This window comes from Bos indicus, chromosome 3 (assembly GCF_029378745.1).
Source record: "Bos indicus isolate NIAB-ARS_2022 breed Sahiwal x Tharparkar chromosome 3, NIAB-ARS_B.indTharparkar_mat_pri_1.0, whole genome shotgun sequence".
In the NCBI taxonomy this organism is placed as follows: Eukaryota; Metazoa; Chordata; class Mammalia; order Artiodactyla; family Bovidae; genus Bos; species Bos indicus.
In genome coordinates this window covers 110,814,253-110,830,872 of record NC_091762.1, presented here as the reverse complement: position 1 = coordinate 110,830,872, position 16,620 = coordinate 110,814,253, and the positions used below count along the sequence as shown (strand labels likewise).

Below are 16,620 nucleotides of genomic sequence, written 5' to 3'. Positions count from 1 at the left end.
GACTCAAGTGACTTAGCAGTAGCAGTACATAAAAACCTACTTAGCAATTGCTTTGATGTTCAGTCACTGTCACGTTAGAATCTGTTGTGACTTTTCTATCTCACGGACTACAGCACACCAAGCTCCTGACTTTGCACCATCTCCTGTAGTTTGCTCAAATTCGTGTCCATCTAAGTCAGTGATGCTAACCATCTCATCCTGTGCCACCTCTGTGGCAATTAACAATTGCCGATCACATGCTAACTCCAAGACTAAAACTTATGAAGCCTGAAGGCAATTTTTTAAGGCCACACCAGGCAGCGTATAAGATCTTAATTCCCCAATCAGGGCTCAAACCTGTACCCCTTGCACTGGTCCACTGGACAGCCAGAAGCCCCTGAAGGTGATTTTTAAGATACTGACAGCTAAACCCGTGAATAAATAAGGGCATCAGGTTGATTAGCTATTAAGAAGCTGGGGGGGGGGGGGGTGGTGGAAAAAAAGGCTGAAGCAGCTCTGCCAAAAAGGACTCAAGAAATATAAATCCTGAATTATGCAATTTGTTTTAAACTTGTAATATGGAATGACTTCAATGCCACTGAGAAATAAGTTGCTGATACTTATGGAAAAATTCTCAAAAATAGAAGAATCCTACTTAAAAACAAACCAAAACAAAATCCCATCTCGAAACATTTTTATTCAACAACAGGTTGATTCCTCTCTTTGCTCTTTTCCTCACTGGGTTTCAGGACACAGTTCACGTAATCCTGCCAATTAAAAGGAAACAATTATTCCAAAAGTCGTTAATAATTAGGTATCAAGGTCTCAAATATTTATCAGCAACAACCAAACTTTAATCAAAGAATGTGGTAGCATAAGTATTTGATTATCTCTAGATAAATAAGGGTTAAGCAGCACAAATAATTTTAATACCAGACTCACCTAGCGAGTTTATTAATTTTATTTCCATCTTCTACAAGAACTTTTAGTTACAACCAAACTCTTAAAAGGCAGATCTCTTCAAGATACTCCATTAATTGGCACCCTCTGGTGGCTTGGGCAGTAAAGAATCCACCCCCAATGCAGAAGACCCAAGTTTGATCCCTGGGTCAGGAAGATCTCCTGGAGAAGGCAACAGCAACCCACTCCACTATTCTTGGCCCGAGAAATCCCATTGACAAAGGAGCCTGGTGGGCTACAGTCCATGGGGTTGCAAGAATTAAAACACAACTGAGCAACTAATACTTTCTAAGGTATAAGACACAGATCTCAATTTTCCCATTTCTGCTTAAAATTCAACTGATTATGATAGCCCTTTATATCTAAGTGATACCATGAACAAATGCAATTTTTATTACATGAGACAGGTAAGCTACTGTCTACAGCCCATTTTGTAAAAAAAAAAAAAGCAGCTTTACTGGAACACAGTCACTGTCCATTCGTCTACCTAATGTCTATGACTGCTTTTTAGCCAGAAAAGCAGAGCTGAATTGCCCTTTAAAATTGCCAACCCTCTAGATTTTGTTTTCCATCTATTCTATCAGTGACTCCACCATTTAACTATCTGGATGAAAAATAGGAACTTCAAATCTTCTGAATCTTCCTCTGCATTGTTGTATGGATGCAAAGGTAAATAAAGCTATATATATTTTTATTAAAAACTTAAGTCCCTGTTTTTCCCAAGGCTTTAGCCAAACAAGACTAAAGCCAAGGCCTACCACACCTCAGAAAACTTAAAAAAAAAAAAGATGATTAAATATTTAAGTAAATGTTATAAAAACATACTTGCTACAAAAGTTTTAACACAGAAGAAATTAAAATGAGATATCCACATAAGCAGTTATCTTACACCACCCAAGATTCCTTCTGAAGACAATTTTTTTAAAGATGTTTTTTGATGTGGACCATTTTAAAAGTCTTTATTGAATCTGTTACAAGACTGCTTCTGTTTTATGCTTTAGTTTTTTGGCCCTGAGGCATGTGGGATTTTAACTCCCTGCCAGGGATTGAACCCTCACCCCCTGCATTAGAAAGCAAAATCTTAACCACTGGACTGCAGGGAAGTCCCTGAGGACAGTTTAGAGTTAAGAATCTCAACTTACCTTGATACTTCATCAGTCTAACAAGTTGTGGCTTGCTTTCTTGATCAGCTCATGCTGTGTGACGTCTTGAGAACTTATATCCACCTAGCATTAAAATATCTGTTATGATAACATATTTGGCATTATCTTAAACAAAACTGATTTTTAACATGTACACTTTATTCTGACATCAACAGGTATATATTTTGGCATAGGTTTGGATTTCAGTAGTGGTTTGGTTTTTTTTCTTTTGGCTATGGGCTTCCCTTGTGGCTCAGACAGTAAAAAGAATCCACCTGGCAAGGGAGAAGACCTGGGCTCGATCCCTGGGTTGGGAAGATGTCCTAGAGAAGGAACGGCTACCCACTTCAGTACTCTTGCCTGGATAATTCCATGGACAAAGGAGCCTGGCAAGCTGCTGTCCATGGGGTTGCAAAGAGTTAAGACACAACTGAGCAACTTTCAATCTCACAGTTAGTTTAGGTAAGACCTGGCACTGTAGTATGTATCTACTGGAAAAAATCAGCATCATTAAGTGAACCCCTGAAGCGCAAACCCATGTTGTTCAAAGGTCAAATGTACTTTAAAGGAATTCTCCCTACCAATGACTGAACAATTGTTCTTCACAACTTATACTGTGAAAGCAATCTCAAGGAGATTTCTGAATTGGACCCAAGTTGATTTTAGAGTACCACAAAATACAGCATTTCTCTACAAATTCAAGCCTTTTCTGATCTAACTTCATCTTTTTCTTCTATTGTTTAACATTTTTGTAGTAAGTATTCCCAGCCTTTTCTCTTTCCAACTCATATACACCCATACACATCTATTTTAAAAAACAAAAATACAGGGGTATCAAGAGGTGAACATCTTAAAAAAAAATCAAATAGCTTTCACCCCACATAGTTAAATCAAATCATAACCATTAAATAGAAACCAAACCCCAAATCCTTAATAGGTAGACTTTCAAGAAAACTTACTTCAAGTGAATGAGCACTCCAGTTCTCAGCCAACATCAATCATTCTTACCTAAAGAATAATAAGAAAAAGTTAATATAAAAGACAAGGGCATGAAGATTAGAAATGCTAATTTCAAAATTTAAAGAGTAAAATTCCAGAAACAAAGATTGGGGGCAAGTTACAGCATAAAAAATAGGAAGAAACTTCATGGGGGAGGTGGGTGGACTCTAAAATCATTCTGAAGTAGCAGTAGACACCTGAATTAGAGTGAGAACTGTATCTTCTTTGTATTTACAAAAGCCTAACTGCATTTTCACCAGTCTGAGCACAATGAAGTTTGACTGCAACCCAAAATATACTATCCCTTATGTGAAGGTATGTGACAACGTTTACCTAACCAAATGAGTTTTAACATCGGCTCTTTTCATATAAAAGCACATACCCTGCTCCCCACCAAGTATGTCTTCCATTCTCAGGTAGACTGACCACCTTCAGCAGTCCTCCTCCAAGAGTGCCCTCCCCATTCCACAGTACACAACAATGCAGTTGTTATCCTGCAGTCCTATATATTTGCCTCATTCTTTCCCTCTTAAGTCCTCACTGAGTTTTAAGTTACGGCAGGGAAGCTATGCCTTATCAGGACAGCAAGGAACCTGAGTTTTTCTGAGGGAGAAGACATTCACCTTCACTATATATGCCTGGGAGAGCCACAGTGCGCAAAAACCAGAAAGATCAGCCTTAATCCAAATTCCAGGTTTTTATTCCTCCCTGATTATCAGAGACTGCCAAGGGTATATGAAATAGTTCCCTGTTGCACATGTACCATCCATAAGGGATACTATATCGTTTTGCATTCTTCCTCCATTCTCCAGATTATCCTATTCTGCATCCAGCCCCCTTTTCACCCTCTGAATAAATCTTTTCAGCACTGGTGTTCAAAAGCAACATTTATGTTTGATGGTTTACCAGCAACTGTGTGATTTCCACAGTTGAGTCTTAAAAATTGCCAATCATTATCTAGCAGCAATGACAGATGATTAGGAGCAGCCAAATCCTCTGAATTCTTTCCCTAACAGGCAGCCATTTGAGAACTGCACTAGCTGACAGAGCACTGAAACGTTATCAGCTAAAGCCCAAACCAAATAAAGGCCCAGAACAAACATCCCAGCTCTCTAAAACCTATCCAAAATCATTAATGTTAAGGCAGTAAATGCAGGACTGTGGATCATGTCACTGCAGCTGACAATGATTAACAATAAGAAACATGCAACCCCCATTAAAGTTAAAAGTCCAAAACTAGTCACACGCATCTCTTTATCGGGAAAAATGAGACTATTATGCATTCTTTGTAGGTTTTGCAACCTTATATGAAGAGCACCCATTGCATTTCTTTCATCTTTCATAAAGCACCGGTATCTATTCCCAAGGGCCTAACAGTACGAAAATGCATTCTGGCATCACACCTCTGAACTTGCGACCATTGTCATTAAAAATAATTTTTGTTTGTAATAAGAAAAGACTATGAAATACAATGCAAGCACCTGGGATATAGTTACTATTGAAACCCGTTTATCCCGTTTTTTGACTGATTTTTAAAAAGACCCTCTGCACTAAAATTCACAAATTACAGCTGCATACAAATCGAAACTAGTAAGAATCAACTTAAGTCACAGGTTTCTCATTGAAAGTGCAAAAGCCTATTCATCTTGAAATAAGCAGAATGAAGCAAAATTACCCCCCAACCCAATGATGTCCATGTATTAAGTACATTCTCTCAAAAGTGTTATTGACTGTTAAGAAATAAACCTGATCTTTTATTTCTAAACAATCACTGAGCCACGGTAGCCAAGTGTTGGCTACCAACTTCATGGATTATGCCATAGGAAAACCCCATCAGAATTGCATGCCAATTTCATGACACTATTGTCACTAATACTGAGCATTACGTTTGAGGTACATTGTATTACTAATACAGAGCTAAACTAGTCACCATTTGTTCTTTCGTCTAGCAGGAGTCAAGTCATTTGGTTGAATGGACTGCATATTAAAGTTACAAGTCTGTCCCCACCATGTGAACTGCTTGCCAAAGAGCAAGCCATTTTTGATACAAAAGAAATTCTCATAATCATGAAGAGTTTTGCCAACATTTATGCGAAGTAAACCAAACTTTCCAGTTACAGAGCAGAAAACATTATACATGAAAGCTATTTCTCATGCATGCTAGCTAAAAATCAGTTCATAGACCAGTGTTCAGTTGAATTGAGGTCTGGAACAACTGTTGATGCAAAGCTTAAATCCTGAACAACAGAGAGGGTGCTTTTGAAGCCTTACTATTTTGGTAATTGAACAGTTTGGATTGCAACATCTCATCCCTAAAAAGCTAAGGGAACCAAATTCAAAAAGCTACCCTGAACATTTGCAGTTATCCTACAGAATACGACGAAGTCTTACAGTTGGGAAATGATTCCCAACATGTATTCAATAGGCAAGTCAACATGCCACACCATCTTCCCCCAGGTTTAGAGTATAGACATATTTAGACAAATCACAGAACTCGAACTATTCATGTTAGATTCCCATCTATGCCCCCAGTTAGTAACAAAGCTGTTCCCATGGAGCCCATTTAAAAAATGTTCAAATCACATTGCAAAAAAAAAAAAAAAAAAAAACTGTACTTTTAGTTTTAATTCACTCAACCCTGTGGAGTAATAACCAAGATTGCACTCTGAAATTGATATTGCTGACCTCTGGGAAGGTCAGTTTGCTATAACAGAAACTAATTGTCACGTGCTGTATACAGTCTGTGTCAAGATGCTAAAAGCACTCTACTTTCCAAATATGGTATGGTCCCCTCTCCCCCACACCACTGATGTGTTTCATGTTATGTTCAGTTACGATGCAACCAAAAACCACACAACTGAATCAGATACATACCAAATACTCAAGTTTGCACTTTTTATCTGAGAACTGCAACAGCACTGAATTCTGCCTGACAAATTACAGCTCTAACCCAAACCCACACAGTTTTGATATAAGCTAGCTTTATCATACACGTGTTAGGTGCTGCACTGTAATTTCATTGTCAGAAGTATGATGTCAGAATGCCCACGGAATAAAAGTACATAGCAAGTCACCAAGTTAGATTATATTGCTTGTTACCTACCTGTATGCAGTCGGCAATGAGAATCTCGGAGCAAGCAGGAATACTACATCCGGGTCCTAATGTCCATTGCCATTTGCGGTACTACGTTCCTCACAGTTACGCACTGCAGAAATGCTGGCTAAATGCAGTTATGTAGCAGGCCACTACTTTAATAGTGCACAATTGCAGTCCAAGAACACCAGAAAATATTCCGCCACAAACTTAGTGGCTTGCCCAAGAAAAGCCAAGTATCTGAATTTTGATCTGCCATGATATGCCACTTACAAAAATTGCACAGGCGTAACATTACAATTTCCCAAATTATTGTCTATTTATATTAGTGATATAATACATCTAATAAAGAGTGGTGGGGTTTACAGTACTTCTTAGAAGTTTAATTAGTGTTTTAAGCCAAGAGGATTATGGTTTCACTGAACATGAACCAATGGGCTAAGTTTCTGAAGTCCCTATTAAATACACTGGGATCTCTTAGAGAATGCATTTTTTAAAGATAAGGAGTAGTAAGAGGAGCAGTTAGTTTAAAAACAATCAAGTGTTCCTCTTAAAATTATGAGAGAAAGTGGAGAAGAGGAAATGGGGGCAGGTGGTTTCTTTAAATGAGAAGACTGGCCAAAATACCTCTAAAATACTACCTTCCCTTTCCCACCCCAAGTTTCGTAAATCAGCTTTTAGGAATCTACTTTTTGAGATGATTTAAATTCACATTAGGCTATCATATACATTGCAGGACTTGTTCAAAGTCTGAGTAGCTTACAACCCTTGATACACTGCTATTTCAGTGATAAAAGTCAAAACTTAGTTAAAACTAAGCAACATTATTTGCTAAACCATGTTTAGCAATTCTGCACAGTAAGTCTATCAAAACCACAACTTTTAGGAGATAATCCATTAGCATCCTTCACCACTCTTCAAAGGTACAGTACTACGAAAAGCTTATTTTAGGGGTCTGTGCCAGCATCCCTTTACAAAGAAAGGCATGTAATCTGAAAAATAAACTGAAACATTAATTTTATAGGCAGATTTTCCCATTTCCCCACCAGCCCCCACCCACACATTCAAGTTCACCCTCTGTGGGTGTCCCATGAACACCCCTTATTTTCTTATCATTAACGGAGTCCCTACCATACAATTCAAATTGTAATGGACTCCTTTCAAATCAAGACCCTTGTTTCCAATACAGAAAATCTCATACATTATCACCAATTAATGACTTGGGACAAAACTTCCTCCTATTATTATGGTAGAACTACTCATTTCCAAGTGTCTTGGTGAACAGAAATAATGAACATTTTCTAACGAGATTCTCTCCCTTAATTAGCACACCAGGTACCTGTCAGTCACACAACCAGAATTTGGTGGCATGCCTTTATATTCCACTAGTGTTTTAGTATTAACAGGTTTCCTATGCACAGTGCTCAATTGTTTCAACTATAGGTTTCCCTTTGTACTCAGGCACAATACTAAACTTACTTCAGCATTTAAAGATTTGATTTAGAATTTTACTTTTGCCAATTAACACTAAAAGAGGTGAAAAGGAGGAAGACACATTCCACAGTAAGAGTTCTATAATGTACAAATTAGAATGGAAACAGCTAAAATCAAAGCCAAACCATTCAATTACTTTACCTACTACTTTTAGGAAATTGTTCCTCTGCTTAAAAATACACTGGGAAAGCAGGTGTTCCCATTGTACTAACAGACACCAGTATCAATCTATTTTATTAATAAGTCAAAATGTCTCTGATGGAAGGAGAGTCAATGAAGTTGACGTTAAACTGACACCACCATCGAAACACTCCGAAAGCTTTATGGTGGGAGGAAGGAACATCTGTACTGTGTAGCACGAGCCACTGTCTCCAGATTTTGTGCCACATCAAAAGGAAACTATGAAAAACAAAAATGTTTCCTAAGAATGGTTCTCTGCAACCCTATGTTATTAACAGTCACTACAAGCTCTTAGAAAACAGACTAGTTTTTTTCATAGTCCTACAGATTTTGCCCAATAGAAGTAGCACAAGGAGATGTAAAAAGTTAGATTACAAGTATATACATTTCTAACCTACTTTATGATTAACTATACCTCTTATTTTTAAATTATTCACACTAAACTCCACCTTTATAAATCACTTAAAAGTAATACATGAAAAGGCTTCATGTTTAACAATCTTTAATTCAAATGTGAAAGTTCAATACAAGCCATTTGTAGGGCTTGGGACTCGTTTTTTAAAAAACAAGAATGGAGGAATGCAACAAAATGATCTTTCCACTTTTTCTTCAGAAACTTTCAAGGAAAGAATAGATCATAGGGCCATAAAAGATCCATTTAAGTCATAACCACTTTCTCCCCCTACCAATAGTCTTACACCCATTCCATAATCTTGATACACATTCCTGGATGAAGATTTACAGTTCAGCTTTGCTTACATAGCCATTTAAAAATACTTAGCACCAGCTTGCTTCCTTGCCAAACAAATCAAATCATGAAACTACTTCAGTAAGTATTTCTTCTTTTTAAAACAAGGGGGTACTTATAAGTAGAAAGCAATACTTAGCCTACAAATAACATTTCCCAGAAATGGCATATGCCATTCAAAGGCCTAGACACGCTTATGCTTTCCAAGTGGAATACCTAGCCTAATGTGCATAGAAGCATGAATGGCAAAGTTGAAGATCAATATCATAACTATTTTTTCTATTTATTTGAAGCACAGTAAAAAAAAAAAATTGGTACACTTTGGAAATTCAGTGGCACAGGTACACTGCCGTAACTTGAGGGACATTATACAGTTTAAAAAAAAAAAGGAAAAAAAAAAGGAAAAAAAAATCCCCTGTTGCAAACACTGCATTACATAATTTTACCTGCCCCAACAGACCATTTACAAATATTAGGTCAATAAACTGCTAACATCCATAAAAAGGTTGCTTTCTTACTAAAATGCAAGAATTTAAAAGACTGGTTATCTAAACAAGAAAAGACAAAAACAAACTGGAATGAAAGCCTAGATATCACATCTAAAATCGGGGTTTTTTGTTTGGGCCTTCATACTCTTCTCTCCCTCTACCATATCCTGCTGGAGTTCCAGGCCCCATTCCTCTAGGACCCTGTCCACCCACAGGTCCCGCACCTCCCTGCCCAAAGCGCTCAGTACGCTATTGGAACAGTAATTAACAGTTCATTATATGTAGTTGATGTCCATGTGTGTTAAGTAAATATTTTAGAAGGTTCCGTAGTCAACGTTCGTCGATACAATCACCAATGAGTCGATCCACAGGTACCGGGAACATAGAAAGGAAAAAAGGGTAATTTGAAAATTAGTTTACGATAATACATGCCTTGTGGTATGTTCCCACTTGAGCCATTCTCATACACCTGTTTCAAAGAATAGATCTTCCCTGTAGTGCTAAAAAATTTAAGAATTAGTGCAGATGTGAAAACCCATTCCAAAATGAGTTTTAAGAAATTTCACATCAGATTAACCCACTGAAAAGCTTACAAACTTCTCACTTTCAAGGTCTGAACAGGAAATTTAATTTCCAAGTAAGCCTAACAAGCCCAACCAGACAGATTCAATTCACTCAATGAAGTGACAAAGACCTACTCACCAGTTAGTGGTATGTGCTGCATAAGAAACCTTGTGCTTTTCAAGATCTTAAGACACATCTGCTAAGTTGCAGAAATCTTAAAAGGTTCAAAGTTTTTAATAAAATGCTACCAGACTACAAAAAGAAAAAGAATAGAAGACTAATAGGTTTAGTCACTTAACCGGCACAGTAATTTGATTTAAAAGTGTTGCCATATTCTCTCCAAGTATATCACCTTCACAGCCATCACTACATAAAACCAGAGAAATTATGTTCACAGTACTGTTCTTTATAGTTGCAAATTAACTGAATATACAGCCCACCCTCATAACAGCCCAACTTTTCATTTTCCCTTATGTCTGTGAAAAGTCCCGACAGTTATGATTCCGTGTTTTGGGTGTCTCCCAAACAGCATTAATACCAAGCTTAAGTGACTGCGATAAAGCAGGACTTTATTCCATCTTGTTTTAGGTTAATTCTAGTCCTAGAAACCTATGATTCCCAAACAGAGTAACCCTACAGATATGCAAGCACAGCAGCCTGAACTATCTCTCAAATTCATATAAAGCAGACCAATTATTAAGAGTATTGCTCAAAACACAAAACAAAGCCCCAAAACAGAACAAAAATCCAACAAAACCCCCCAGAAATTAAAAAAGGCATCAGGGTTTAAAAATGTTATTATAAATAATTTCAACATGCTTCCTATAAAATACTACAGGGCTACTCAAGACTAAATCCTAATCCTTCCAACTATTTCAAAATCCTAACAATTTTAGGTTTTCAGAGCATTGTATTATCTCAAAAAGGTGAAAAGGAAATTTGGGGGTTTGTTACCACATCATCTTAGAATCCAGAAGCTACACGTCACAAGGACTATAGAATCTGAATTGTGGGAACATCGTGTCAAAATTAGTTACAAATTTGATATATAACCTACATCTGACTATTAGGAAGCATATAAACCAAAATATAACTCACATTATTTTTAAAATTCATTTTGAAGCTAACAGCGCTACATTTAACCCTCCAACTATTTATGATTCTAATCTTCAAAGCCTTAAGCAGATGAAGCCCCATTCTAAATCCTTATTATTTGTAAAATGAATCTAGTGAGCTATATACTGCAGCTTCTCTCCTTTGCCAAAAGACTGTAGATGAACTAATTAGATTCAATTCGGTTGTGACAAAGCACTTTTCTCCAAACCCACCTCTACAGCCAATATTCAGTTCTTCTAAGGATTGTAAAATCCCGGTATCACCACTCAGACCAATTCTCTTGGTTGTTCTAAAGGATCCTGACACGCTATCTGTACAGCTAAAATATGACACCATCAAGAAGGTTCAGATCAAATGCACACAACTAGTATGCTAAAAAATAAGTGACTTTTGCTATTCTGTAGCAAAAGAGATGTCCATTTATTTTAGAAAGTACACCTAAAGACAGGCCCAACAGGAGGGAAACGACGAGTCCGAAGACTAAACAATTCCCTTTTCATGGATAAAGTCACACCAAATGTAGGTCAAAGTCCTAAACATTGCTAAAACATGCCTAAAGCTACAAGCTACAAACAAGTCTGATTCACACTTATGGCAAATACCAGCTTTATGAATGACAACTTGCCATTTGATTACTCTCACTTGGATGTAGAATAATCAGTAGTATCTAACATTTAGAATTTGGATTTGCCATGAACTATTGTGCAAAAGTACACAAGCAATATAATGGAAAGCACCTAAGTCTACTTATTGCCAAAGGTAACTCCCAACATACTAACAGTATTGACTTTTTGTTGGCAACCTTATCAGGTGGTTACCACATTGAGTTCTTCTATGTTGCCAAGGTATTCACCAATATTACGGATTTACACGATAGGGGAACTAAAAGAAGTCCAGTCACCTACTTAAAAAAACAAAAACAAAAAAAACACACACACATAAGTTGTGAGAATGAGAATTTCCTTTTGAACTATGTCCCACAAGATACATTACCATGTCGCTTCCCATCATGGAACCACTCATTGTTGCCGGTGGAACGCCAGGATTAGCTTCATAACCTATGCCACCACCACCACCTAGAGGTGGAAATTTCTGGCCTCCTGAGCCATAGGGATCTAGGAAACAAAAATGCTGGTTACCCCTCAACCAAAATACTGCTCTTCATTAATATTACTAATTTAATTTTCATTCTTACCTCCCATGTTCATTGCTCCTCCACCACCCATTCTCATGTCTCTTTCTCTCTGAAATTAAAAAAAAAATCCTTTCATACACTTCTACTAAACCCATACCAAGCATTCTTAACTTGGTAATTCTTAACTTGGAAATTCCCTAACAAGGAATTTCCAAAGCTGAACAAAAATTGTTTTCAACTTAAAGGAAAAAACCAATTAGGTGATTTTTTAAAAGATGCCATTATCAAAAAACCTATAAAGCAAGCTTCTTCCTAACCAATGAAATCTTTTGGCCCACCCAAGAAGGTAAAACTCAAGGCCCATCAATCATAAACACTTGGGTTAAAAAGAAAGAAAGAAAAAGGTAGAATAGCTACCATGTGAAAAGTGACATTTAACTGAATAAACTGCACCCTAGGTATCCACAAATTCTGTAGAAAACTCCGATTACATTGCAAAAGTTTACTTACTGGATCCATATAGCCCATCCGACTATAACTTTCCTCTCTTTGGCGTCTCATCTGTTCTTCCATCTCACGTTGACGAATCATCATCTCTTCTTCCCTCCTACGTCGTTCTTCCTCTTGCCTGGAAATATTCATCAAGTATGTAAACAAAAACTATGCACATTAAAAAAATTCAGCTTGAAGGAAACTAGTAGTTTACTCAAGAGCATTACAGCAAATGGAAGGTTGGGACTAAGGAGAAAAGCCCTAAATGTATTCCAGCAAAGTAAATGAGCCATATAACAGAAACCTCTATTTCACAATTTAAGCATTAAACCAACACTGACATAGTATTTAATATCTCTGTACCTCAATTGACTCACCTGCAAAATTTAGGTACACTTAACACTGAAACAAAGGTTTGACAAAATTGTACCTCAATTGCATCTCTTTACGTTTCTGCATTTCTTGATTGTGCAGTTCTTCCATGCGTCTTAATTCTTCCTGGCGTCGCATTAGATCTGAACATTGGAAAATTCTGTTAGAGATTCACATTAACAAATTCTAATACGCTCAAAAGGCAAATGATCCTACCGGCAAAATTCAGAAGGTATTTTACCTTGACGCAAAAGATTTGCCTGATGCTCATGATAGGCATCTTCCATTTCACTTTCCAATTTGTCTTTTGCATCTTTCATGTTTTTTTCAACTTGTTCCCGCTGCTGTTTTTCCATTTCATCAAGGGACTTCCACCGCTGAGAATACTCATACTCAAATGTCCCATGCTGGGCAAAACGAGGAGGGGTTTCTCTCTCCCTGACAATATTTAAATATGAACCAATTTATGGATGCACACAAGAAATATATGTATCTGATGTCCCCTAAAAATCACTGGTCCTTCCACTGGCTTCTCACTTCTAAGAAATACTGGAAGGCAAAAATTACCTTGATTCTTAGTTATCTTATCTCTTTACACATTCCAGGATGATGCTAGACAGTAACACAGGCAATGAGGATCAATCCTACCTTCCTCACTGTCCTAATTCCACTTCCCAAGCCAAGTTTCAATTCAAAGAATATTTTTCCAACCCTGAAAAACCAGGACATCTACAACACATCTTAACAACTGTTAAGAACAAAACAAGATTGCATATAAAAATATAGCTACCACAGAAACAACCACTAGGTATTTGAATGACTGCTTCAAATCCTCTAGCTTTCTAAACCTGAGCTTTTCATTAAGCATATCTAAGATTTTTGTACATATTAAGCAAAACTGAAAAATTATCAAGTTCTCCGAACTTACGGTTGCTGAAGGGGAAAGGATAGTTAAGAGTTTGGGTAAGACATGCACACATTCCTATTATTTAAAATAGATAACCAATAAGAACCTACTGTACAGCACAGAGAACTTTGCTCAATGCTACAGGGCAGAGAGGATGGGACGGGCGTTTGGGGGAGAATGAATACATGTGCATGCATGGCTGAGTCCATTTGCAGTTCACCTGGAACTATCGAACACTGTCAATCTGCTATACCCCAAAACAAAATTAAAAACTTAAAACAAAAAAAAAATGAACAAGTTCTCTTTTGTACTTTAAGAAATTGTTCTTACTTTTGATACATTGGATTCTTCTGGGCAAGTTTTTCAGGAAGACCGTCTTCATCATCTAACTGTTCAAGTGGTTCCACAATGACTGGACGAGGAGTTCTAACAACAAAAATGGTTCCATCTTAATTTTGTTCCATCTGTATCGCAATTTCTTCGTAAGTTAGTAAGTAAGAGTTACTAAGATAAACATAAAAACTTACGTTGTCAGTAAGAAAACACCTTCACTGCATCTTTCAAATGCTTTTCTTGCTGCTGGTTTAGAAGCAAATTCAACAATGCCTTTCCCTGTAGATCTTCCACGATCATCCACAATTACAACAGCCCTTTCAATAGGACCAAACTGGCTAAAGGCTTCTTCCAACAGTTCATTGGAAACATAAGGTGAAAGATTTCGAACAGAAAGGGCAGCAGCATGTGTGGCAAATCGAACCCGAAGCTGTCTACCTCTCATGGGTGTATCATCAAGTTCAGCTTTAGCTATTTCAGCCAACGCTCTAGATTCCTGCAAGCATCAAGACATACACTCAAAGTTAATGACCTCAAAACTGGCTAATGCCCACCCTAAAATTGTTACGAGTCTAACCCCCAATCCTATTCTACTGCCAGCTCAATTCAACTCATCTCGAAGCAGTCTTCCCTGACACTTACCACCCAATCGCCCGTTTTACATATTACGCACTATAGAGAGGCTACATCTTTTCTGTTACTGATGAAAACTTTATAAAGTTGCTGGTTCAGAAAACACTATGTAGTAGTAAAAAAAAAAAAAGATAATTCCACCAGAAAAACACAAAAACTAAACTCACAAGCTTAATAAATCCAAATCCTTTGCCTTTGTTTATAAAAACTTCTCCTGGTTCTCCATATTTAGCAAAAAGTCTTTTGAATTCATCCTCCGTGATGTCTGCAGGTAGATTACCAACAAACAACCGACACCGCTGGGTGTAAGTTTTCTCTCCAGGCCTCCTCAGGAGTGACAAGTTGGCTTTAAACCCCTGATATAAAAGGAAGGAAACTTTCAGATACAAGGTACCCCTGCAAGTAGGAAGAACCAATAGTCTTTTCCCAAAACTGAGTATGTTACCAATCCAATCGGGTTGCTCTTCTGTTGCCTTTAAAGATCGTATTACATGCCTAACCGGACTTCCAAAGTAATCACTCATAACATTAAAAAGCCTAAACCATCCTAATACTCTTGAGAAGTCTCTTTAGAGAGTAGGCTCTGTCTGTATCAGGAACCTCGTCAACCGTTTATGCCTAACGTCCCTGACAGCATCAAAACTATAGTGGACAAAAATTAAAAGGATGGAAGGGTATGAATAAAACGATTAAAACTGTTGTCAACGACGAAACCTGTGGCTAAGCGTTAAGAGAAAAACTCGACCGATGTCGTCAGTCCTAAATTTCAAGCTATACTCTTTACTCTGGACCCCAGGATCCGTTAGCTTTAACAGGGCCCATCAAACTTTCCTCAAACCACCCGCTGCCAGCCCGGAGGCCTCCCCAGGGATGCCGCTAGCGGACCCGCGCCGTCCGCCCCTCAATCCCGCAGCCCCGCCCACCCACCCCGGCCTCCCGCGCGCAGGCGCCCTTTCCGGTCTCCGACAAAATGGAGGGCGGGGAGAGGGGCCGCCGCCATCTTAGGAAAACCGACGCGTAGCTCAGGTTAACACTCACCTCAGAGTCCGAAATCTTTTCCTCGCTGCGGCCGCCGGGCCCTCCGGGCGGCGGCCCTTGGTGGTGCTGCTGGTGGTAGGGCGGATGGTGCTGCCGGCCCCCGCGGGGCTCCCCGCCACCTCGGTGCGGCGGCTTAGGGTGGCCGCCAGGAGTGCTTAGGCCCGGGCCGCCGCCAGGCTTCGGCCCGCCTGGCATTTTGCCGCCCTTGGGGCCGCCGGGTCCCGGGCCCTGCTTAGGCCCGGGCACCGGGCCCCCTGCAGGTGGTGGAGGCGGCGGGCCCCCAGCCTGAGGGGGGGTGGTGGGCACCCCACTGCTCGGCGGAGCCGGTGGAGGCGCACCTGGGGGCGCCGAGGTGACAGCGGGCGGCGGGGTCGGGGTGGGGCCTGGCCCCGTGGGGGCCCCCGAGGTCGGGGGTGTGGCGGGCGGCGCCGAGCCGGTGGCCGGAGGGGCGCTGCCTACTCCGGGAGCCGAACCGGGTCCTTGAGGAACAACAGACTTAGATGAGTCCTGTGGCGGCGGCGGCGGCTGCTGGTGCGGCGGCTGCTGATGGGGCGGCTGGTGCGGCGGGGGCTGAAGCGGCGGCGGCTGCTGTGGTGGCGGCTGCTGCGGCGGTGGCTGCTGCTGTTGCTGGTGAGGAGGCGGTGGCGGGATCTGAGGCTTGGGGCCACCTTGGCCCGGCACGGGCCCCATGGGTCCGCGATTCTGATTGAGGCCCATGCCGGGCGGCGGGGAGCGGAAGTCGTGGAGACCGCCGCGGCCGCCTCCTCCTCCGCGTCGGTGGAAGCCGCCACCGCCACCGCCCCGGCTTCGGAACCGGTCCCGAGACATGTCTGTGATCAAGGGGCGGTCGAGGCAAAAGCGGAGAAGTCGTTCAGGGAACGTGGAGGCCACCTTGCTTCGCACAAGATGGCGGATGACACAGGCGGCGCGCCGCCTTTGTCCTCTT

The 16,620-nt window shown here is 40.0% G+C and overlaps 1 protein-coding gene across 6 annotated transcripts; it reads right to left on the bottom strand.

Annotated features, from left to right (window-relative positions):
• Positions 1 to 656: 656 nt before the first annotated feature.
• SFPQ (splicing factor proline and glutamine rich) lies at positions 657 to 16,612 on the bottom strand. Of its 6 annotated transcripts, none has more exons than XM_070786870.1 (13): positions 15,675 to 16,612; positions 14,804 to 14,992; positions 14,198 to 14,499; positions 14,001 to 14,096; positions 13,005 to 13,201; positions 12,822 to 12,906; positions 12,410 to 12,527; positions 11,960 to 12,008; positions 11,758 to 11,879; positions 6,184 to 9,333; positions 3,041 to 3,089; positions 2,082 to 2,180; positions 657 to 746 (listed from the first exon to the last, which is right to left on the bottom strand). In XM_070786870.1, the coding sequence occupies exons 1-10, from the start codon at positions 16,500 to 16,502 to the stop codon at positions 9,196 to 9,198; spliced, it is 2,124 nt and encodes a 707-aa protein (XP_070642971.1). In that variant the 5' UTR covers positions 16,503 to 16,612; the 3' UTR covers positions 657 to 746; positions 2,082 to 2,180; positions 3,041 to 3,089; positions 6,184 to 9,195. The 6 variants fall into 6 exon arrangements, with proteins under 6 accessions (XP_070642971.1, XP_019813433.2, XP_070642970.1 ...); XM_019957874.2 differs by having other exon boundaries at positions 2,082 to 2,165; XM_070786869.1 differs by having other exon boundaries at positions 3,041 to 9,333.
• Positions 16,613 to 16,620: the final 8 nt, after the last annotated feature.